Raw genomic sequence first — 23701 nt, forward strand, 5'->3', positions numbered from 1 at the left:
TGTATGGCTTCTCGTGGCTGGCTACTTTGACTTGCACAGTGGTGTTACACACCAAAGCGTGTATCAGTACTTCACTCCTTTACTGTGTGTAGAACCCTCATGAGTCAATGCTTACTTTACACAGAAAACTGAACCTCAAGGACAGAGGCTTCCCAAGTACACAGCTAGGATACTGCCCATAACACATATAACACACATTGGGGGTCTATCTGCTGTAACCACTGTTCTCCACGGCATGTCATCTGCAGGCACTGAGGTTGGACATAGCTGACACAAAAGGGAGACAAAAAGGAGAGGGGGCAGGAGAAGATAGGCAGGGAAGAGAAGATAGAGGCTGTTTTGAAGCTCGAGCACAGAGCCCTGGTCCCAGGGTGAGTAGTGTGACGTCTAGTGTTTATCCTCTATCTTGGTCCATGCCCTGCCCTTACAAGTTTGGAACTATTACTCTGGAGTTGGGCAGGACTGAGAGCTATAGGGGGGAAGAGGAGGGGTGGAGGCTACAAGGAAGAGTCAGACTGGAGGCAGCAGGTCCAGGAAAAACCCGAGGGAGGAGAGCTCAGGTGACTCTGGCCTCCTGCTTCCTGCTTCCTGAGGGTGGATCTGCCTGGGCTTCTAGTTAGAGTTAGGCCTCTGCTAGAAGTTCTGAGGTTGCCTGCTACACTCTCTGGCTCACCAGAAACCATCTGTTTTCAGGCGTCAATGTTCACCTTTTCCTTGTCACCAGAGTATGTCTGCGGCCTGTGGCCCTGTCCTCACTTGACCCCATCGGGTTATTTACAGGATGGAGCAGGGTTTGGCAGGGATCTTCTTCACCTGAGGCTTTACCCCTTAGGCCTGGAACCTGAAGGTTTCTTATTTCCCTGAGGGATGTGGAACTCCAGGTACTGGAAGCTTTTTCTATTCTGCCTGAGTGTGAGGCCTGTGGCTGAGGCCAGCCTTGGCTGGGGAGGGGGTGGGTTTGCAGGGTAAAGTTCAAGGAGCAGAAATAAATATGAGGGCAGGCTGGGCAGAGGGTACATGGCCCATAAAGGGAGGCTGGGTACTGGCGTTCTTACCTCTAATTCACTCCAGGAGCTTGGGAAGAGGGGGCGGGGCTGACATTTCCTAAGCTTACATTCTGTGCCAAATGCCAGCCAAGTATTTTCAGAAATGTCCCATTTGATCTTCACAGCAATCCTATGAAGCCAGGGTCTAAAGATGTCTGTGCCTTCCAGATGAGGCCAGAGGCACAGACACTGCCAGGCTGGACTCTGGTACAGCCCAGAACATCCTTCTGGTTTTATCTGCAGAAGTCTGTGGCCTGGCCATTCTCTGGGTTTACTCCAGCACCGATTTCTTTCAGGAATCCTTCCCTGGATGTAGCAGCCTATCTAGGCTATAGAGTGTAGAGTTGTTTTGAGGATTCAGTGAAATGACAAACGCTTAGGGGTGACAAGCAGGGTCCTCTGGTAGGTACCTTCCAGCCTCGTCACCCAGCTGGTGCTATACATCTGTGCCCCTTCAGGGTTGTCCCCATAGGGCTTTATCAACGGTATCTGCCCAAGTGACTGTGTTCTGACAGACGCCCTTCTGAGACCCAGGGGACTCTGAGGGACTGGGTAATAGACTTTCACTATGCTGAGAGATTTCAAGGATCATCAGAGGAAAAGACAAAACCAAGAACAAACAAGCAAAACCCAACAATCAAGAGGGGATACTGGTGTCACTCCAATGTGGGCCAATCCGACACCAGGGAGAACTCAGAAGCCTCACGGTGACTCTGGTCTCTTGTTCCAAATGACTGAGGAATGGTTGTCAACCTTTGTTTTTGCAGTAAAGGCTACAAATGAATTCCAGCACCTCTTCCCAGTGACCAACCCAGAAAATACTTGTGCACAAATACAAATACCAGTTTTATTAAAACAAAGGCAAGAACAATTAATTTCAGAGCTGAGTAAAAAACAAACATTAAGTTAAAAACATGGTTAGGTTTCAGACAATCAAACACAGTTTAAAGGAGGTGATCCCCCTGCGCTATTGATTAATTCACTAAATCATAAAAATAATTTATGTCTACAAACACATTCCCAAATAAACAAGCTGGAAAGGGCCTTGGAATTTTCTCAGCTATGCACGCACTTACTACTCCCACCAATATTTAAAGCAAAAATAGGGTGGCTATGGCTAAAGCAAGAGGCTGTGTCAAGGATACTGGTTTCTCTGCTCAGAGGTGCCTCCTCAGGCCCCAGTCAGAAGATGGATGGGTGGGCCACTTGGGTGCTGGAGTCCATTAGAGAAGGAAGCTGAAGTCCTAGTAGGCAGAAGTTAGTGGCTCCAGACATCTCTCTAGTCTTAGCTAATTAGGTCTCAAGATGCCCATGGAATAGGGTGGTGGTCGTGGCCTCAAGATGCCAAGGGAAACAGACCTGGTGCCTCTTGTAAGTTAAATAGAGACAAGGGAGGTTGGCTGGTAGCCCCTCCCCTCAGTCCCTTAGGCTTCATGAGGTTTCTGGGAATACTTGGAAGAAAATATTCGTGCGATTCTGCGAGTTTCTTCCTCAGGAAGGTTGGGAGGGAGAGAGTTAGGTCTGGGGCGACAAGGCCTCTGGGCAAGGGCTCCCCTGGTGGTTTCACTCTTGTCCTGGAGAGAAAGACATCAGCTAGGTTAGCACTGAGGGAATAGCACTGCCAGTGCTGATTCTGGTCCCGTATGCTCTGGTTCATGGGTTAACAACACAGAGGTGCCTGGTGTGCAAACTACCCCACATGCCTTGTTCTGTTGAACCCTTACCACAGCATCACAAGGGACAACTTTCTCCCCACAGTTCAGGTGCAATTAGTTCAAGGTCATGCAATTCTGAGTGGCAGAGCTGAGGTGGGAATCCCACCTGAGCAGCCACCATAGACAAAGCCACGTGCCCATTTACCTTTGCCTTTTTTGGCATACTCTGCCAGGTTTGTCTGAAGCTCAGATCTGTAAAGCCTGGGCAAGCCGGCTGAGGTCCCCAGGGGAGTAGGGCAGGTAGCAGAGAGGCAATACTGAATAGAGATGGAGGCTGTCACCATAGGCAAATGTGCTTGGCTTCACAGCACACAGCCTGCCCTATGGAAAGATCTCTTTCCTGCCCCCAAATTCTTGAGCCTTTCCACATGCTGATGGAGCACTGAGACCACATTACCTTACCCCCCACCCCCAAGATACTGGAACAGCAGTGTGTGCAGAGCTTGGAGATTGGGACTCACTTGTACCCTGTAAGACTGCTAACAGGAAACAGGTCTAGCTAGAGAGGCTTCAGGATGAGTACACTCAGAAATCCCATCTTTTCTTTCCTAAGGGCAATACATGTCAGGTGGAGGCAGAGATGAACAGTTCCTGCTTCATAGCACAGTTAAACAGGTGAGACACAGCGATCTACCCGAAGACTGAGAGCGGCAGCTGGAGTGAGACAGGAGAAGTAGAGTTGGGTATCTTCTCTACTGCTTGGGTGAACAAGGGGACTGGGCAAATAATCAGGACGGTCCCTGCCAGTCCAGGACGCTGAGCACTGAGGGAAGGTGAACAAGCAGGCCTGCAGGCTTTTCTGGCGACTAAGAATATGCAGTGTCGGGCTGAACTGCTTAGCAGAGCCTGGAAGGTACAGCTCTGTGTTCTGGGCAGGTCTAGGCTAACAGGAAGAACACCATTTGCTGATCTGCAGTCCTTCCATTAACACCCAAGGCCAGCGAAGGCCCCAGGCCAGTGTGTCCATGCAGTTCTTTCTCTGCTCCAGACTGTACTTCTAAGGATGAGAACTAGAGGCTTCAATACATGTAATCCCAGGCAGGCCAGGTCAAGATGAGGGCCCAGGCTGTGAGACCAGTGAATGGGCAGGACCAGGCTGCTGGCCTGTGTGTTTGTGTGTGTGTGTGTGTGTGTATATATATATATATATATATATATATATATATATATATATATATGTATATAAATATCCATCCTTCAGGTCCCTGCAAGACTTTTAAGCTTCTCTATGCCCCCTTCCAAGGTCCTGGGGTATTTGGTGTTTATTGGGACATTAGCTTCATTCACTCTTCTGGCTGTAGCTATAGGTGGATCTTTTGGGCCACTAGCTGTGGCTTATACTACTTTTATTTTACCCTTTGTACAGTGAAAGAGAACTACAAGGCTAAGCCAGATGGGAAACGGTGAGTCAGAGTCTCACTAGGTACCTCTGCCCGGAGGGGCTGGTCTCTGACCCTTTGTCAATACTAAAAGCAGATCTTTATTTTCATACTTGTTAGAAGTTCATGAAATGACCATCACAGACATCTGCTGGTGGCTCATCAGGCCTTCTAGAGATGTAAGACCTACTCCATCTGTCCTGCTCAAGACAGAAAGGAGGCGAACATGGAGAAAGGAGCCATTAGTAACAGCTGGGAAGGCCCAGGCAGGCTTCCATGAGTGCTGGATCTAAGACAGGTTGAGTTTCAAGGAAACTAGGGTGGGAGTAAGGCCACTCACGAGGAGAAAGAGCATGAGAAAGAGCATGCACACAGACCTACAGATGCTGCTGGATCCTCTCGCCCTCAGAGCTAAAGCTAAGGTGGTTCGTTCAGCCAACCTTCTAGCATCCACACCCAGACCCAGTGACCTAGGAGACCTTATCTACATGGCCCAGGCCTTGGCCCCATGTGTAGGGAAGAGGGGAGGGGATACATATACTTAGCATCAACTGTTGACTTAAATAGACATCTTGATTAGTAAGTGCTAAAGAATCTCTTTATTATACTTGCTATTGCAAAAACACATAACCCCGAAGGCCTGGGCAGAAGGAAAGTGTCCAAGGCAGGGACATACCCAAGTGTGTTCACCATTCCTCTACACACTGCCATGCTCCTGCCTAGGGGAGCTACACAGCAAACCACATTGTGGTCTGATCCCAATTCCCGGCCCCTTCATTATACCTCTAGATGTTCCTCATCCAGGTTATGTGCTCCTAGGGAGTGGTGGGTGCAGGTGTTGCCCCTAGTCTTCTTAAAGCTGTTCCAACCTTTATACAGAGGGGAGGTAGTGGGATGGAGAGAATATTGGTCTTTGGTATAGATGACTTCTCTCGCTTAAGACTGAGATCCTTTCTGTTTGTGGTCTAGGTGCTCACTGCTGAGTGCAGGTAGTTAACTGGTTTTCTTTCTCTGGTCTACCGTGAAACTCAGAATTCAGATCTGTATGAGGCTCATGCCAGGTACATCATGCAGAGCACAGGGCTATGCCAGAGCTAGGGCTGACTCTGCCTCAGACACCAGAGCAAAAACAAAGTTTTTATTATCATCTCAGGCAAGAAGTCAGGCCTCACAGGCTCTGAGCAGAACTAGGCTCTGGCACCTTCCCAAAGTATGCTTAGTGCTTGACCAGGCAATTGTTCCACAACTGCCCCCAACCCCCAGCCCCAAGTGATCCTCTGGACTGGGTTCATGACCAAAACTATTCTTTTTTAGAACAGTTTCCTTAAGTGATGAGAAACAACACTGCAGAGAGAAACTGAAAGTGAGCGGCTGCCCTGCTCAGCCAGGATGCCTGGGCTGCTGCTTCAGAGGCCGCGTGAGGACGCCACGCAGCTGCCACCTTGTTCAACTCTCACCCCCTTGGCTGGCTGCCTTTCACTTTCCCTTCCTAAGGTAGTGACAAGGACTTCCCTGACTCTAAAGACAGGAGAGAACTCAGCAGCTACAGCTAAGGGTAGGGAGAAGTAGGGACAGACACTCAGACCAGAGTCCCAGCCCTGAGCTACAGTATGGCTGGCCTGCTCAGCTGACTCCATTCCTGTTAGCACTCTACTTACCGGGCTCTTGCCCAAGTTCCCCTCTGGGCCTTACCACCTAGTACCTCTGTCCTTTGGAGAAGCCATTCCTAAGAGGCCCAACCTCAGTTTCCATAATGAAGGGCCCAGGAGAGCCAGATAGACTCCTCAGCGCACTAACCATAGTCCAGACTCCAGAGAACAGTGGGTTAGAGAACCAGTCCTGGCAGACTTCCTGGGTCCTGCTATATATACCAGCCTGCTTGCAGCTCAGGTCTACACTTGAGCACAGCACATGCCAACAGGTCCATAGGCCTTTCTGGGGAGGCACTTACCAACTTGCTGTCTAGGTCAGGCTAGGTTCCAGACAGTTCTGGCTTCTTCCCCTGCCTCCTGTATATTCTTGGCCGGGTTGCTCATCTCTTTCTACAAGTTTTAGGTAGCCATGATCAGAGCCTCTTAGGTCTTTTTTTGAACTTTGTAGAGAGCTAGGGATTTGGAGGCTCAAAGAAGGAGATAGCAGGTCAAGACCTCTTGCTAAACAAGAGGGGCAGCTCAGCCATAAAGTCTGGGCCTCAGTCTGAGACAAGAGGGCCCTGACTCCTTTCTGGTATGATCTGGTCACTGTGGGAGACTGTGAATCTTTCTGGTGCCACTGGCCTTAGGAAGGAGGAGCAAGCAAGGGAAGGAGAATTCTTTGGCTCTAGGGAGAGCAGAACCTACAGCTTTAGCAGTGATCGTTGTGATTAGGAACATAACCTTGGTTTGTGCTGTATGCTGGTCTGGTCTCTAACTCTGCTCTCCAGACTTCTGGAGCTGCCCAGCACCTTCCTACTGCTCTCCTGGCCCTCAGCTTTGGATCATGATCCTCCCTCCCAACACTTCTGCCCTACCATTGCCTCCCTCCTCTCCACACATACCAGAATGGAATAGGTTATAAGAGAAGACATCTAGATAATAATGACAGTAAAACAAGACAGTTAATACTCATGGTACTTACCGTGTTAAGGGCAAGAACTGTTCTAAAAACACTACATATCTGAATGAGTCACTCCACAAGCAGCTCTAGGTGACAGGTTCTCTTATGCCCTCTCTTTAGATCATGAAAGCACACAGGAGTCAGATAACCTGTCCCAGGTTATGTCTATAGGCAGTGGCAAAGATGAACTTTAAACTTTGGTTGTCTGGATTCAGAAGTCATATTTCTATAAAAAGAAATCAAGGTAGCACTACCTCTCTAGACCAGAGAGCCCACTGCCCAAGACCTGAGAAAGCCAGCAGCAGATCTCTGTCTGGTGATGTCTCAGGTCACCTGCTGGGCTCAACAATGATGGAGGCAGGCACCTCCGGGCCTCCAGGGTAGTCATTTCTGGCTTTGTCTTCTACTTCCTGCCTCTTACACTCACTGTTTATGGAGAAACGTGTCTGGCCCCATGTCTGTGGTTAACCCAAGGCAGAGACTGGGCTTGGTGGGGGAAGGCACAGGACAAAAGAGGGCTCATCTCATGGGAAGAACCAGTCTGAAGGCAGAGAGGACAGGTTGCTTCTTGCTCTTTAATTCTGAGCCTGCTGACTGCTTTAGCTCGGGCCCCTCTCTCTTAACTCCTCTTGGGCACATACTGTTGGTGCCATCTGGGTCGGGTGATTTCCTAAGGCTTCTTCTCTCCGAGTTGTACAACTCTCAAAGCTTTTCCTTCATCTTTGCTGACTTTTCCTCTGCTTTGCTAAAAACCATCAGATAACATTCCTAAAGCTGCTACCAAGTCTGTTCCCTTATTTAGCCACTTTCTCCTCCTGAGGCTGACTACCAAAGTCCAGCTATCAAAAGGCCACTTTGGCTCACCTAATTAACAAGCCCAATTAAAATTAAACACCTCATCCAAACACGGGGTTTCCTCCTTTACCTTTATAAACCGCCATTTACCTATGTTCCACGTCTGTCTCCCCTCTATTCAGAGACAGTCCTTTGTCCCTTGGGACAAATACCTTTCTCCTTTCTCTTATCCCTTCCCCTTCTCCCTGTCCCCTATCTCCTCTACCACCACATCCTAGCCCATCCTAACACAGACTTTCCCTTCTTCTCCACTTAAAAACTGTACCTGCAAGTCATTTTCGCCAGAGTCAGAAAGCAGCCACTTTAATTCCCTGCTTAATAAAGGATCTCTCTGTGAAAACAGGTGTTTAGGTGTGGTTTGTGCCTAACCCAGGGTTCAGGAGGAAGCCCCTGCTGTGCAGGGGTACCTCTCCTCTCCCCCTCTCCTCTTTCTCTCACTTTGCGCTGCAGATTGCTTGGAATATTACTGAGAAATTACATGTTTCTATCAGACAGGCAATTCTATCACCAAACCATAGCTTCTGCCTGCTTTTGCACACTTCTTTCTTCCCATTGCTGGGTAGGGTTTTCTCCTCACAAGGCCAGACCTGTGCTCTGGATTCCATGCCTCTGACCCAGGGACGGCCCTGTCCCTCTGCAGCGGTATCTCCATCTTCAGCTCTCTAGAGGCTCTGCACTGACACAGAGAAGATGCAGCGAGAATACTGACTGACTGCTCTTGCAGACGACAGGTTTGGTTCACCTGTGAGCCACATGGTGACTCACATCACACGTGATTCTGGTTATAAGGAATCGGATGCCCTATTCTGACCTCCATGGGTACCAGGTACTCATGTGGTGCACATAGACACATGCAGACAAAGCACTCATCTTAAAAAGAAAGTAAAAAAGCTTTCCCTTAATTTCGTGTGTCATCCCAGCCACTGTCCTATTTCTCTGCTCTAAACTCAGTCATTTTATCATTAAAATTTTAATTACATAAGATTTTATGACTATCAAATACCAACGAGTATTTAACGCAGCACAACACAAATGAACTTTATAAACCCACAACCCAGCCTAAGAGCTACAATGTTGTTAGTATTGTTTATGACCAGCAAGTTCTTCCCTGCCCCTCCCGCCTCTGCAACTAGGAATACTGTAGCTACACTGATCAGAAGCCAAGGCAGAGGGTTTTTTTTTTTTTTTTTTTGAGACAGTTTCTCTGTGTAGCTTTGGCTGTCCTGGAACTCACTCTGTAGACCAGGCTGGCCTCAAACTCAGAGATCTGCCTGCTTCTGCCTCTTGAGTGCTGGGATAAAGGTGTGCGCCACCACTGCCCAGAGAGAGAGAGAGAGAGAGAGAGAGACAGAGACAGAGAGACAGAGATCTTAAAGGCCACATAACTCAAAAGAACAACAACAGAGGCATCTATGTCTCATCAGAAACAACTGAAGACTAAAGATGGGGATTTTATTTTTTGCCCAGAGTCTCAGAGATTATCTTGAACTTCTGATTTTGCTGTCTCTGCCTCCCAAGTGCTTAGATTACAGGCCTGTACCACCATGTTCAGTTTAGGTGGTGCTGGGGCTTGAACTAGGTAAGCACTCTGGCAGCTGATGTACATCCTAGTGAGGCATCTCTAAAATGCTTAAAAAAAAAAGTCTAATTTGGAATTCTATAGCCAAAGACAGTCAGTTTCAAAGTAAAGCTACTTGAGAGTTCAGGTTACCAGCAGGTCCACGTGGTGTGAAACTTCAGAGGAAGTTCTTCAGGCTGCAGGGAAACTACCCCAGCAAGAAACAGGATGTGGCACTCGCAAGGCAGAGGGAGGTGGATCTCTGTGAGTTTGAGGCCAGCCTGGTCTGCAAGAGCTAGTTCCAGGATAGCTAGGGCTGTTACACAGTGAAACCCTGTCTCGGAAAACAAAACAAATAAAGAGGATGTGAATGAAGTGCACGAGCATAAAAATATGTGGGTAAATAGCAAACACTACTATTATTTTTGTCTAAATTTCTTTTTTTAATATTTATTTATTAATTATGTATACAATATTCTGTCTGTGTGTATGCCTGCAGGCCAGAAGAGGGCACCAGACCTCATTACAGATGGTTGTGAGCCACCATGTGGTTGCTGGGAATTGAACTCAGGACCTCTGGAATAGCAGGCAATGCTCTTAACCGCTGAGCCATCTCTCCAGCCCTCTAAATTTCTTCAAAGTGAGGACGTGTGTGTGTGTGTTTGCAGGTGCCTGTGCCCGTGTGTGCAGGAGGTTGAGGCAGGGCATCTTCCTCTATTGGCCTCTGTTCTACATTTTGAGACAGAGCCTCTCCCAGAGCCTGGAACCTGTGCTTGGCTAGACGGGTGGACCAGCAAGCTCCTAACAGCCTTCTGCTTCCTCCCTCCAATGTTCACCACCACAGCTTTCGTGTGGTGCTGGGGATCTGAACTAAGTTCTCAGGCTTGTGTAGCAGGCCCTCTCTCATAAAGGCTCTTTTTAAGACTTTCAGAAACTCCAAATTTTGAGATAATTATGGCGTCCCTGCCCAGATGTATTTCTCAATTAACTCTAAAGTAAACATAATGGAAATTATTTCAGTGCTTTTAAAAAATGAATTTGAAAACACACATTTCTCTGAACTTTGGTCAACAACATAACAGTGATGCAAAGAATGATGGCATTTATTTGGGACTAAGCAGGAAGCACTGCAATGTGGAACATGCATGCCACGAACCATGGCATGCCCCAAGGGAATGGGTGGAGGGAAGTATTAGGTTCAGAGCAGGCTCCTCATAATGGCAGTGTCATTGACAACGTCATAAATGATATCACGGGCTCAGCTCAGAGGACTCTGGCCTGGGAAACAGAAGGATTGCTAGTGGATAAACAAACCCTAAAATCAACATTCCTCAGAAACTTGTGAAGTGGGTCTCTTCAGTAAAAGCTACAGCCAACTACTTCCAGGCAATAAGGCATCTAGTTCCCTATTAACACAGCTCCCAGGCTCTTCTAGACAGTAGCCCCTCCCCCCAACTCTAACTCCTAGGCTGTTCCTGCTTACATGCTCCCTCCCTTTGCAAACATAGCTCCTTAAAAACTGACAAGGCTTTCCCTGCTTTTTGCTAGTCTGTTCTGTCCCCTGAGATACAGCTTTGGCAGCTTAAATAAACCTTTCTTTTCACCTGTGGAGCTGTCCAGCTTGGTGGTTTCAATGTATACTCGCTTACAGGGGACTTCTAAAGGCCACAAAGAAGACATAAGTTCATTCAAAACAACAATTCTGGCTACAAGGACTACTAACAAAAGACAGTCCAAGGACAGCACCAGTCCAAGGCCGAGTCAACAGTGCTGGGCAGACAGCCCACAGGAGTGCCCTCTGTGGAAGGCTGCAGTGCCTTTGTTATCATTTGTGATAGTTCTTGATACCAGGCACAGAAGCATAAGGTCCCCTTCTTTATAATTTTCCATTTTATTATTAACATTGCCGGTATAAGACATGGCAACTCTGTTTTGGTTTTGTTTAAGTTTCATACTAGTACCTTAAACACACGGGCAATCTGACTTTCACTACCAGCAGGCTTCCAGCCCAAATCCATCTCCTGGGGTTTCCTGGTCTGAGACCTTCCAGTGCTGAAACTGGGCAAACTGTGATGACACTGGTTATCCTAACTGGGGCCACGACTGAAGTCCTAAGTAGAGAAGTGGCCCCAAGGGCAGCAGGCAATGGAGTTCCACTATGAGCAGTCAGGGAACTGTATGTAGCTCATCTCCCTGAAACCCAGTGTGCCCTTTTAGGAACAGGAGATTCTCATCTCTTCTTTCTCCCACGCTGTCTCAAAGATCAAGACAGTCTGTCCCCGCAGGGAGGAAGCCATCACAGAGGCACAAACACACAGTGGCTTGCAGAAGTCTTCCTGTGCTGCATGACGCACTGACCCTTCACCCACTTGGCCCGGAGGGCGGCAGGGAGCATTCAAGTGTGCCTACTAATTCTCACCCCATCCTGCTAACCACTCACTATTAGCTCCACGTTACTTAGAACAAAACTGAGACCCAGAGAGGTCAAGCCACAGGCCCCAGATCCTTTGGTTTCTCACGAGAAGCAGGTCCAGTGTTGTTCCATGAATGTCATGCTACAAGCTGGTGCTCAGTGCCTGGACACAGCCCCCAAAGCCTTGTGCAGATGCCTTGGCCATGGGTGTGAAATGTCAGAAGAGGTGCAGAGTAAGAAGGTGAGCCAGGGTAGGAATCAGGACCACAACAGCCCAAAGGTTCCCTGAGAGAAAACATTTCTGCCCCTGGAGGGAATCTATTAAGATACACAGGACCTCAGATTGAGCTGTCTGACAAACAAAAAGATGTTTTGGAAACATGTTGGGGAGGTTGGAGAGAAGGAGAAGAAAGTCACTGAATGGTTCAAACATCTTAATTCTTCTCTCGAGAACCATCACACAGCTGTCTCTTGGCCTATTAGCCGTGACCAAGTATAGAATTCTACCACTGGGCTCTCAGGACCAGTCAGAACTGACTCTATCCCTTATTAACATGGCCTCTAGAGAGGCACGTGAAATATTTACATTGTTAACTGCTAAATAAAGTCTATTTAAACCAAGGCAGATAGGCTAGGAAAACATTCCCATGTGCTGGGTGTGGTGGCACACTTGTAATTTCAGTACCCACACATGCACACAAGCAGCAGTGTCAGGATTTCAGGTGGAAAGAAGAGGGCAGGTTGGAGACACAGATTCACTTGACTTCCTAAAGTTTCCAGTTCTGTGACAAGAGACTCAGTCTTTATCCGTCAGTTTCTTCCTGTATAGACATTCTAATGCCTTGCAGATGTGGGCAGGAAGCTCTGAGCCTGTTTCCTTGTTGTCATGGCTTGGATATTAAGCGTTCCTTCAAAAGTCTCATGCAGTGAAGGTTGGATTTCTAGCAGGTGGCTCTGTTTTAGGAGATTGTGGGAGTTTCTGGAGGGGCCAGGCTGGAGGCTAGCTAATGAGCCTCTGGTGGTTATAGTCTGCTCACTGGTCCTTCTCTGTTTACTTGCTTCCTGTCTGTCTTGAGGTGGGTAGCTTCTGCCACAACCCAGGACTACAAACAGAGATCTCTGAAGCAAGCCTTTCTCCTTTATGTTTCTTCTGTCTGATAGCCTGCCACAGTGCCGACTCTGACGTACTCATTTACTAAGGGGGATAATCTGGCTATCCCATCCAGTTGCTGAAGGGCTAAAACAGTCTGACCGTAGGGTACTCAGAACAAAGTCCAAGTCAAAGAAATATTGAAGGGGCTTTTGCCACATTGAACAAGCAAGCACATTTTTCTTATAACTTATATTTGTCTCTGAAAAAAATGTTCTGAAAGTTCTGGGGAGGTTGCTTTGTGTCTGCTACACAGCACCAGTTCCTGGCTCCTTTCTCCCCTATTATGTGTTTCCGCCTCAAAAGTGGCATTCTGTGTATTTGTTAAAATATAAATTAGGTCACCTTCTCCCAGAGGGAATCCAAGGAGGGAAAGCAGTCAGGTGGCTCTGGGGACGTGGCAAGGTAGCCCGGGGCAGGGTCACAGGTTTGACCTGTCTTTGGACCACTCCTTCTTTCTTTTTAAAAAAAGATGAACTGTTTCTGTTTCACCAAAGGCTGGAGTCACAGGCCTCTGACACCATACCTGGCTGGCTTTTTGTTAGTTTGTCGAGGACCTGTATTACACAAAGCCAGATAATTTATCTATATAATCCATATCTATGGATTATACATATATATACACATATATATTCAGAATATTATGGTTATTAGTTTTGCAATGAAGACCAGGCACTATGTCAGAGCAGAAAAGTGGAGAACAGGGATCTGGACATGTGTCCCAGCTGCCTGAGATGAATGAGTTATGAAGGTGTTTTGTAAGTAGCAACTAGGCACATTGCTTTTATTACTCTGCTCTTCATCTGGATCTGACTGGACTGTCCCATCCCCTAGGGATGTACCTCTTATTTGTAGGGACACAGCTTCTTCAGGGAGATGACCCAGGGCAGCTCTGGATGTTATATGCGTTTAGGGAAGAGACGCTGACTGGACAGGAGAGGAGACCAGAGGCTGCCCTTACCTGGTCAGCCGTGGCTGGTGGCTGCCCTTACCTGGTCAGTTGTGGCTGGTGGTGGCAGAGCTGGAGAGTGGGAGATGATGCGCAGAGAGGCCTCCAGTTGTTGGGGAGGCAAAAAGAAGTTGGGCACCACAATAGGTTCTGGGCTGCAATGGTAGTTAAGGGGCAGAAGTGCTGAGATGTCTGCCCCCATGCCAGACCCCAACCACACCGTGACTCGTGTTTTCCTCATCTTATTCCTCCCGTCCACGAATCCTTAACAGAAGTGGTTCCCTCGCTGGAAGACCCTGCCTTTTCCTAATGTCCTTCCTCCTTCCCTTCCCTCTTTCTCTAGTCCACATCATTTTCTAGTCTCAGCCACATGGTCCCTCCTCCTCTGCTCCCGAAAGTAGTAACACAGAAGAATGCTCAATTATTATAAGACTTTTTTTTCCAAATTATTATTGAATATGTATGGGTGTTTTCTCTGCGTGTATGTCGGTGTACCACATGCAGGCCTAGTGCTTAAGGAGGCTGGAAGAGGGCACCAGAGTTCATAGAACTGGAGTTACATTGTGAGCCAGTGTGAATGCTGTGAGTTGAGCCTGTTCTTCTGGAAGATCAGCCAGGGCTTAGTTACTGAGCATCTCTCCAGTCTGTATTTACTTCAGTATACTTCAAGTTTCTCAACACAATTTCCTTTGGTTCCCCAGTACCTGCCTAGGGCTTGCAGGAGGCTAGAATGGTAGCAAGGGATGAACACTGCTGGTTAAAAGTGATGTTCAGACGTAGGGAGGGGGGCAAGGTGGCCCTAGGGCAATGCCCTTGACCAGGATGGATGTGACTGGTACTGGGGGAGACCTGTCTACTGGCTGTTCTCTGAACACATTAAAAAGCCAGAACTGGGGGGTGGGAGGCGTGGCATACCGGCAGATGAGACCTATAAAGGTGTGAGCTGTAGCTCAGACTTCTCTGTACCCTCATAAGCTGCTGTTAGAAGCACACTGCTTTACAGAAATCTGTTGAATCACAGCACTGACTCAGACTGCCTTACTTTTGAGGGAGACAGGACTGTTGTGGTGCATTTAAACAGCTAAGCATGGCTCTGACTTATTTACCTAGCTTCCCATTTTATTGTTTTTCTTTTACCATAGAGTAGCCTCCAAGAGGGTAGAGATGATGTCATTTTCACAGTCCTATCCCTACTACTTAGCATAGTGCCTGGGACAGAATAAATGTTCAGTGAATGTCCCTGAATGGACCATGTGCACCCACGTAAACAAGCCTCTGATTATTCTAGACAGGTGAGGTGGTGCAGAGGCCCCAAAGGAGTAGAATCCTTTGACCCAGCCTATCTCCGGATCCGGGCCTGTTTGCTGTGCCGCTCTTACTACTTTTAGCCACAGTCAGCTGAGGTTATGGGGAAGGAGCAGCATTCCTGGGAGATGTCGGCTGGATCCTAACACAGCTCTCCTTAGCTTGTAGCCTTCTGCTTGCTCTTGTCTACTTACTCCTCAGTTTATGAAAGTGTACAAGGGTCTCAAATTTAGAAAAAGACTAACACTGTGCCCATCCCACCCCATCGTGAACCCCCTTCTAAGTTATCTCAGCTGACAATCAGCAGGATTAAGAGCTTATATAGGAAACGTGCTTAGGATGGCGCTCTTGTTGCTGCAGTGCGGAGGGGGCAGGTGCCCACTGTAGCTGTCCTGGCCACTAATTCCCTCAGCCACTGACATGGGTCTCCTCCCACCATTGCATGGTCCTTCCTACCATAGGAACCATCCTCACTTCTGACCAGCCTCTCCTTGCCAGCCATCTCAGTGCCTCCCAGGCCTCATGAACCTGTTTGCATGCCACCTGCAGTGGTTTGAAAGAAATGGTCCCTAAAGGGAGTGGCACATTAGGAGGTGTGGCCTTGCTGGAGGAAGTGTGTCACCCTTGGGGCAGGCTTTAAGGTCTCAAAGTTAGGCCCAGTGTCACAGTTCACTTCCTGTTGCCTGTGAATCAAGATGTAGAACTCTAAGCTCTTTCTCCAGCACCAGGTCTGTCTGCATGCTGACTGCCCACCATGATGGTAATAGACTAAACCTCTAAAACTGTAAGCTGCCACTTCAATTAAATGTGTTCCTTTATAAGAGTTGCTGTGGTCATGGTATCTCTTCACAGCAGCAGAAACCCTAATTAAGACAGCACTCACAGTGCCTCATAGCTCTACTTTTGTCTTCATGTTTGAGATGCTCACTTGATCCTCTGTCTGTAATCAAGGACTGTGTTTCCTCTATGCACTAGCACACACACACGTGATCATATGCGCATATGCATATACATGGGCACACACATATGAATATGCCACGTGCACACAAATTAATGGTTTATACAAATATTTCTACTCATCTGATTTTATCTATTTTATATAAATGCGATAGTTCAGTTTAATCTATATTTACTGATTTCTACTCTGCAATGCTAGGTGAGGGTGAGCATGGGGGAAGAAGAGGACACTGACCGGAGGCTTGTAAGTCTGGTCAGGTAGAGATCATGTCTCCCATTTGATCTGAAAACAGGTTCAGAAAGGCTAAACCTGAGTTTATACCAGTAATAAGAAGTGAGGTCTGGAGGGTCAAAGTCAGGCCCCCCGATTTCTAGGATGGGAAGATTTCTTATCATAAAGCATCCTACTTCACTGGCCAGCGTGCCTCATAAGATCAGTCAGATAGAAGCAAACATGAAGGCTATAGATGGTGCTAAGAAAAGGAGGGACCAGGGAGTATAAGGTACCACATCCTTCCATCAGTAATGACATTCTGATGCAGGTCTACCTCAATGACACCTACTGCTTAGTTCTGTCACCGTTTTCTTTTTTTTCCTTTCTTTCCTCCCCCGCCCCTTTAGTTAGGGTTTCTCTGTGTAGCCCTGGCTGTCCTAAAACTCACTCTGTAGATCACGTTGGTCTTGAACTTAGAGATCCGCCTGCCTCTGCTCCTGAGTGCTGGGATTAAAGGTTTCTGCCACTACCACCTGGTTCACTTTTTTTAAAAGTTAATTCTTGGGGGCTGGAAAAATGCTTCAGTGGTTAAGAGCACTGGTTGCTAGTTTAGAGCATCTAGGTTCTATTCCCAGCATTCACATGGCTGTTCACAATGGTAAACTCCAGTTCTAGGGGATCCAACACCCTCTTCTGGCCTCCATGTGTACTGCATGCACATGGTACACAGACATGTATGCAGGCAAAATACCCCCCCACACACACACATAAAATACCCATACATATAAAATGAATCTTAAAAAAAGTCACTAAGTCTGTTTCCTCACATGTAGAGTAGAAGACACTCATCTAAAATACTTGTGGTGACAAACTAAGCAAGTTCCTAGCATACAGTAAATGCTAATCAATAGCAATACCCTACTTTCTGTGGTTCTGCAGATAGGACCCAAGGTTAGGCAAGGGTTCTACCACGGGACTACAGCCCTAGCTCCAGCCTCCCTTGCCTTCAGGTAGGAAACTGCACAGTGTATAAGCTGAAGCTGTCAGAGTTTACCAACACCCAGGCTCCGTCAGCGCTTTACACGGAAGGGGCTGGTATCAATGGGAGATTTTTTTGTTTTGTTTTTGGACAAGGTCTTGCTCTGTAGCTTAGACTGACCTAGAGCTCCCAGTTCTCCCACCACAGTCCCACACCCTCAGAGCTGAGATTAAAGGCACGGGCCACCAAGCCTGGCTTCAGTGGTGGGTGGTGGACTTTAACACTAGTCACACACGTGAGCCTTCTGAAGGAAGAACCTTCCCATGTCCTACACCCTCCAGTGCATTCCACAAGGGCCACTGGTCATTCTCACTCTCTTAGCCTGGCACCAGCATCCACAGTGCCCAGGGATGGATGGCCTAAGTACCCACTTGTGGGAAACACCAAAGGATACAGGAGATTCTGCCTTATGGACACCTCTGGTCCAGTTGCTACCTGCTTCTGCCTCACAGCAGGAAAGTCTGTGGGTGGTTCCTTGTGGTTTTCCCTTTTGCTTTGGGAGGGCAGGTGTAGAGGACTCTCCGAAGAGTCAGTGAACTCACTGGAGATGGCTTCACTCTCAGCCAGGATCTCTGGCATGGGCCTCTTGTCCTCATTTATATGTGGTGAGCTCCATCCAACAGAATCATTGCTCTCTTGGGCCTCTGAGAATGTTAGGCCTGCGACAGGCCGAGGCTTGGTTGAGGCAGACTCTTCAACTGTGGTCTTACAGGCTCCACCCTCACTAGGCCTTTGGCTAGGGGAGTCCTGTACAGATTGGGGGTTGACTACCTTTTGTGGGCTGGACATCGAGCTACTTCTGACCTTAAGTTTCTCTCTGGGGAAAGGTCCTTCCCTCGGTATCTCACTGGGTCGAGGGCTAAAGACCTCACTCATGTCTGACATGAAACTGGACCACGGACTAGTTTTGTCGGTCACTGTGGTGATTTCATTTAGGGTCCTGGGCTCAATGATGTCTTCCTCATAGTCTTCTTCACTGAGGTCTGAGTCCACCTCAGTGTCCTCACCGCTGTGCACCCTCGTGACAGGTAGTGTATGCTCCACCGACTCACGGATCACTCCTCCTCCCTCTGAAGTCTCTTCAAGAACAGGGGCAGGCAGGGAATTTGTGCTTGTCTCTCCAACTCCTGCCACCGGCTCCTCTGGAGTGGTGCTTCGTCCTCGCATGGCCTTTGTGTCCTGAGCATCTGGGAGGGTGGTGCCTGCTCTGCTTCTACTCCTGGCTTGGCGAGAAGTCAAAGCTGCTTGTGAGTCTCTGGTGATCGTCTGCAGATCTGAATAGCAACAGACAGTAGTCTCACAATGTGCAGGCTACAGACCGCGCAGCCCTCCCGGCCTCTATCTTCACAAGCATCCTTGTGATCAGACTTTAGACAAACCCAGGAGTCAGTGAAACTATGTTCACAGCAGTATGATTTCTAGTACTTTATTCTACTATCAGAGGCTGAGATCTAATCTATTTGTAGCTGTGGAGACACCTGTGGAGTGCTCATACTCAGATCTGTCGGGAGCTGAGGTCCTGACGGGCATGCTCATGCTTCCATCTACTTCAGTAATCACCTACATTAAAACCAAAACGAGAATCCACTCATTTACCTATTCAATAACAATTATTAAAACTATCTATTTTACTTGGAAAATAAAAGCAAGGTGATCTTATCAATGCAAAAGAAAAGAAAAGAACAGAGGCAGCAGGGCATTGGGAAGAGTGCAGTCAAGTTTGTGATCATGAGCAAATTGTCCCTTCTGGGCCTGTTTTCTTTCTAATGTGACCAATACCAGCAGCCACTTCACAGGCTTGATACTCTATGAGAAAAATGAGTATACCTTGCATGGTGCATGTACAAACACTTGATAAGGAGGAAGTACCAGTCAACTCAAATTTTTGGGTAAAATGAGGTAGAGAAGTTAATAAATAAGTTGGCATAATGGTATATGCCTTTGGCTTTAGCTATTCTGAAAGCCAAGGCAACAGGATTGCTTTAGAAGAGGAGTTTTGAACAAGCCTGGGCAACATACCAAGATTTCATCTCAAATAAGGAATAGCAAAACAACAAAGACAGTAAATGGCATGTTCTTTTAGAGTAAAAGTCAGAAGCTAGTAGTGGATTTGATTTCCAGGGCTAAGGGCTATACCTGCTCACTGCTAGAGGGTAAACTGGTAGGAAGGGCTTGTTAGAATGGCTATAAGGTTCAGACATCAGGAGAACATGTCTATGTGAGTGTACCTCAAAACAAAACAGACTTATTTAGCCCTAGTCTTTTGGTCTTAATTATTGCCTTGGAGCAATTCCCTTTTTATAAACCAATTTATCTCCCAATGCCTATTACGTCTCCTCCAGGAAGTCTACCCAGCTGCACCAGCTGAAGGGCTTTATTCTGGCCATGTTCCATAAGGAAGCGCTAGAACACATGAGAACACACTGGCTGGGTAAAGCTGTTTCCTACATCAGCTTGTGAGTGGTTCGTGTTGTCTCCAGGACCACACAGATGTAGCATGAATGAGACATCTGTGACTCCTCATACCCACCAGTCTAGGACCCCTCAGAAAAGAGCACTGAGCACTGTGGTCACAGAGCAGGCTTTTGTTACTTCTGGACTGTTGCCCTGATGTAGAGAATCCACAGTCTGTGAGAAAATAAGTTCTTATCCTGTTATTTCCTTGCCAACAACTCCCTTTTCTTCTTCCCCTTTTCTGTCTGAGGCACTATGATGGAGTCTAGAGCTTTGCATATATTTGGGCACTGGCCTGCAACCTTATTTTCTCTCTGGGTAAGCATTAAACCTCTAAATTTGACTTCAAGGCCAGCTTTAACCCTTCCATTCTTTTTCTATACCCCTGTAAGGGGATTCCCCTATCTGTAGCCACTTGTATCCTCATAAGGTCTCTCTTGTTTCGTATTAATGCTCTTTCTTGGGAGAAGCATCTTTGGCTCACAACAGAGTCTAAGTTTGTGTCTGGTCTGTCTGATGGTGACGAAGATGGAGTGAGTGGAAGTCCACTAAAGGGCACACCTCTCAACACTGATATGGAGGCAGGATAAGAACTGCTCTAAGGGACCTTTTGGAATGGTAAACTATAGATAGGTCTTCACATGCAGATCTTTTACAGTGATTTTTTTTTTTTCTTTTCGAGACAGGGTTTTCTTTGTGTAGCTCTAGAGCCTGTCCTGGAACTCGTTCTGTAGACCAGGCTAGCCTTGAACTCAGAGATCACCTATCTCTGCTTCCGAGTGCTGGGATTAAAGGCACGCATCACCACAGCCTGCAGGAAGATTATTGTGAATCTGAGGCCAGCCTGAACTACATAGTGAGATCCTGCCTCAAAGCCAGCTAACCAACCAACCAACCAACCAACCAACCAACCAACCAAAAAAACCTTTGCACACTTCTGGACTCTGGGAATAGCTAAGGTTTTGCCCTGAAAGATAGTGGTGAAGACAAGTTCAAGAACAGCTAGGAATCCATCACATCATCTAATCCATGACTGTCACTTTTGGTTAGGAGAATGAAAGGTCAAGAAAGGAAAGAGCATGCCCAGTGTCAAGTTGACGCCAGATGCCATGATCTGGGTCATTTGCCTCTCATCCCGGTGCTCTTCCCATTGCTACATGCGCCTGTTCACACCATTATCCTTTCCTTAAAAAGGAAGAAAAGAGACATGAAAACTGTTTGCATTTGTGATGGAGGCCTATCTGAGGGTAGATACTCAGGTGGCCTCTGACTGGGCACCCAGTGACCAAAGTTGTAGCAAAAACAGCTCTGAATTGTACCTGAGATTAGGGAACTGACTTGCAACACCAGGTTACTGGATTTCTCCAGGATGCACTGGTTCTCGGGGTCTCGGCTGCTGGCTCCTGGGCTCTCCTGGCTCTTTGAGAGAGCAGGAGAACTGGGAGAGCTGAAGGGCAGGAAAGGCTTGTTGAGCTTCTGGGTGAAGTACTTCTGGATCTCATCAAGCTCACTCAGATTCTTCCTGGGGAAGAGGGGGAAGGTGACAAAGAGGCCACTCAGTGATTACAGGAATCTTTGCAACACGAGGCAGGACTTCAATATTGCTCACGGCTTAGTGCTACAGAGAGCCTACTATCCTCTTCAACCCACCCTTTACCCTTCATCTTCCATTGCCAGAGATAATTTTCTCCCCTGCCCCCTGTGTGACTAATAATGGTTCCTCTTCTGCTATCTAGCAAAATACACAACTTTCTCATAAGGAACCATTCTTTTTGTTAGCCTGTTTTGTTTCATTGAGACAAGTCTTCATATATAGCCCAGGCTGGCCTGGAACTTGCAACAATCTGGAACTTGCATCATCTGAGATTACAGGTAAGTATCATAACACATGGCGTACAAGCACCATTCTTGGCCCTCATCATGGCGGTCCTCACTTCGTCTTACTCCTGTCATCTCAGTCGCTGCTGATCCTCATCTAGCCAGCCTTCCTGAACTGTCCAGGCTGGCTCCAGGACGCCATCTCAGTTTCCCTTGTATTTCTCAATCACTGTGACTCAGTGATGATTCCTTATATCTACCATATCCATGCACAGCACAGGCCTGGCACAGAACAACTGACTACTGAGGAAGTTAACACAGCTGAGAGACTTAAAAATAACCCTGTTTTCATTCTCACTGCTCTCCACTGAAGAATCACATCGACCTTTGGAAATTCTCAGCCAACCACTTGAAATCAGTAATGGTTACTTTGCAAATAAACAATTTCAGGTTCAGAGAATGTAAGTGATTTGTCTAGGATAAGAAGCAGTGTGTGGCTATTCAGATTCTGGGACTTCAAGTCTTAGGCTTTTTTGAGGACATCAGATGGGCTCTGTTCCAAACTCACACTTCTCATACTTCTGCAGATTATAAAACCTGAGATCACGCCACTTTCTACTTTGTCTCTTCTTTCCATTCATCTTTTAAGGTTGCTGCTCATGACTTTTCGAAGTCTACTATCTGAAATCACTGGGTCCCCTGTCCCCTAAATTCCTCCACTCTCAGCCTTGTCATTTTTCATTATTTGTTATTTATTAATTTCCTCTAACTAGGCCGTGAGTATCCTGGAACAGACAGTCTGGGAAGTATGTCTACTGCCCTGATACGTCCAGGAGCATTCCCAAAGCCCAGACTGAGTCACGTCCAAGGGAAAGGAGAGAACAGGGCTCATCTTTGTTCTGACACTAGAGGATTCAGTTTATCAAATGGCAGCAGTGTCACCAGGTCACGTAGGTGTCTACATCCTGCAGATGAATGCCTACAGCAGAAAAATGCAAGCATGAGCACACTTGGCACAGTGCTAGGAAATCTGCAATTCCAGGGGTTCCATCAGAGGTTCTGGCACAGAATCAGGGCCTACACACTTGCTGACACCATATTCTATCCTCTCACCAGTGACACAGGTGTATCAGTACTTGCTCTACGGGTCACACATGTCTCCCCAGTCGCCAAGAACCTTCATGAGCTAACTCCTAAAGAATTGCCCTGCTCCTTGCACTTAAATTTTATTTATTCAATTTAGTGTGTGTGTGTGTGTGTGTGTGTGTGTGTACTGAAGACAACTCTAGGGAGTTGTTTCTCTTCTGTTGCTGTGTGAGATCCTGGGACTGAACTCAGGATCTGAGGCCTGTGTACAAGTGCCTCTACCCACTGAGCCATCTTGCTGGCTGACCTCTTGCATCTTTAGCTGATTTTTTTTCAACTGTGCAGTCAGTATTTCCCTAATCTTGATATACTCTATGCCTCTGGGGTTTGGAGATAATCTTTCTGCACAGAATAGACTTCACATTTATTAGCCTCTTCTTTCAAAGCCCACATGTGTTGTCTTTAACTCTTTCCATGTTCACCTTTCTAGATTACTCATTCCTCTGTCTTCTCTGGGACGGGAATCACATCCCTCACCACCTTTCAGTGTAGTTATCTGGCCATGGCTATCTCCTGCACTGGGGCTCTGTGCTTCTCCCCCCTGCAGGTCCTCACCTGAGCGAAGTCAGAATGGAGGTGTGGGAGGACAAAGGCACTGTGGTCAGCTTCTCATCACCTGCCGAAACTGCTTCCCCATGCTGCAGGGATTCGTGGAATCGACGGATGTTCTGCACATGCTCCTCATGGCGTGCCGCCTGGCTTCTGATGGCACCATTTCTGCTGGGGAAACTGGGAGGGAAGTAAATTCCTAACCAAGGAGAGAATCCTAGTGTGGCAACTGAGTCATTTTCATGAAAGGACACCGTAGACCAGTCCCTAGCACAGCAACCACTTCTGGCTTGCTCACTCTTGCTTGGATCACGCAGGTTTCCCAAATAAACTCACTTTCAGTCCCACCCACTCCACTACACACGTCCTCCATCTTAGAGTCCAGGTGACTGTTCTAAAACATAGACGTGAAATAAGAGAAACAACAACACACTCGAAGCCTTCATCACGATGGCAGTCGTAGGATCTGTCCGGGTTTAATCTACTCACATTACTGTTCCTTTCTAGCTCTGTCTCTTTTAATCTTTACAACGAATCTTTTCATTCTGAAGCATGGTAT

The 23701-nt window shown here is 47.3% G+C and overlaps 1 protein-coding gene across 2 annotated transcripts in view; it reads right to left on the bottom strand.

Annotated features, from left to right (window-relative positions):
* Positions 1–1879: 1879 nt before the first annotated feature.
* C2cd3 (C2 domain containing 3 centriole elongation regulator) overlaps positions 1880–23701 on the bottom strand; it is a 90159-nt gene continuing 68337 nt past the window's right edge. For both annotated transcript variants that reach the window (XM_057755861.1, XM_057755858.1), the window contains 5 exons: positions 23149–23322; positions 20949–21151; positions 17570–18449; positions 13704–13815; positions 1880–2620 (listed from right to left, as the gene is read on the bottom strand). In XM_057755861.1, coding sequence (XP_057611844.1) covers positions 2471–2620; positions 13704–13815; positions 17570–18449; positions 20949–21151; positions 23149–23322 — 1519 coding nt within the window. In that variant the 3' untranslated portion in view covers positions 1880–2470. The remainder of the gene's footprint in view (positions 2621–13703; positions 13816–17569; positions 18450–20948; positions 21152–23148; positions 23323–23701) is intronic.

The sequence above is a fragment of the Chionomys nivalis genome, chromosome 23 (assembly GCF_950005125.1).
Source record: "Chionomys nivalis chromosome 23, mChiNiv1.1, whole genome shotgun sequence".
NCBI lineage: Eukaryota > Metazoa > Chordata > Mammalia > Rodentia > Cricetidae > Chionomys > Chionomys nivalis.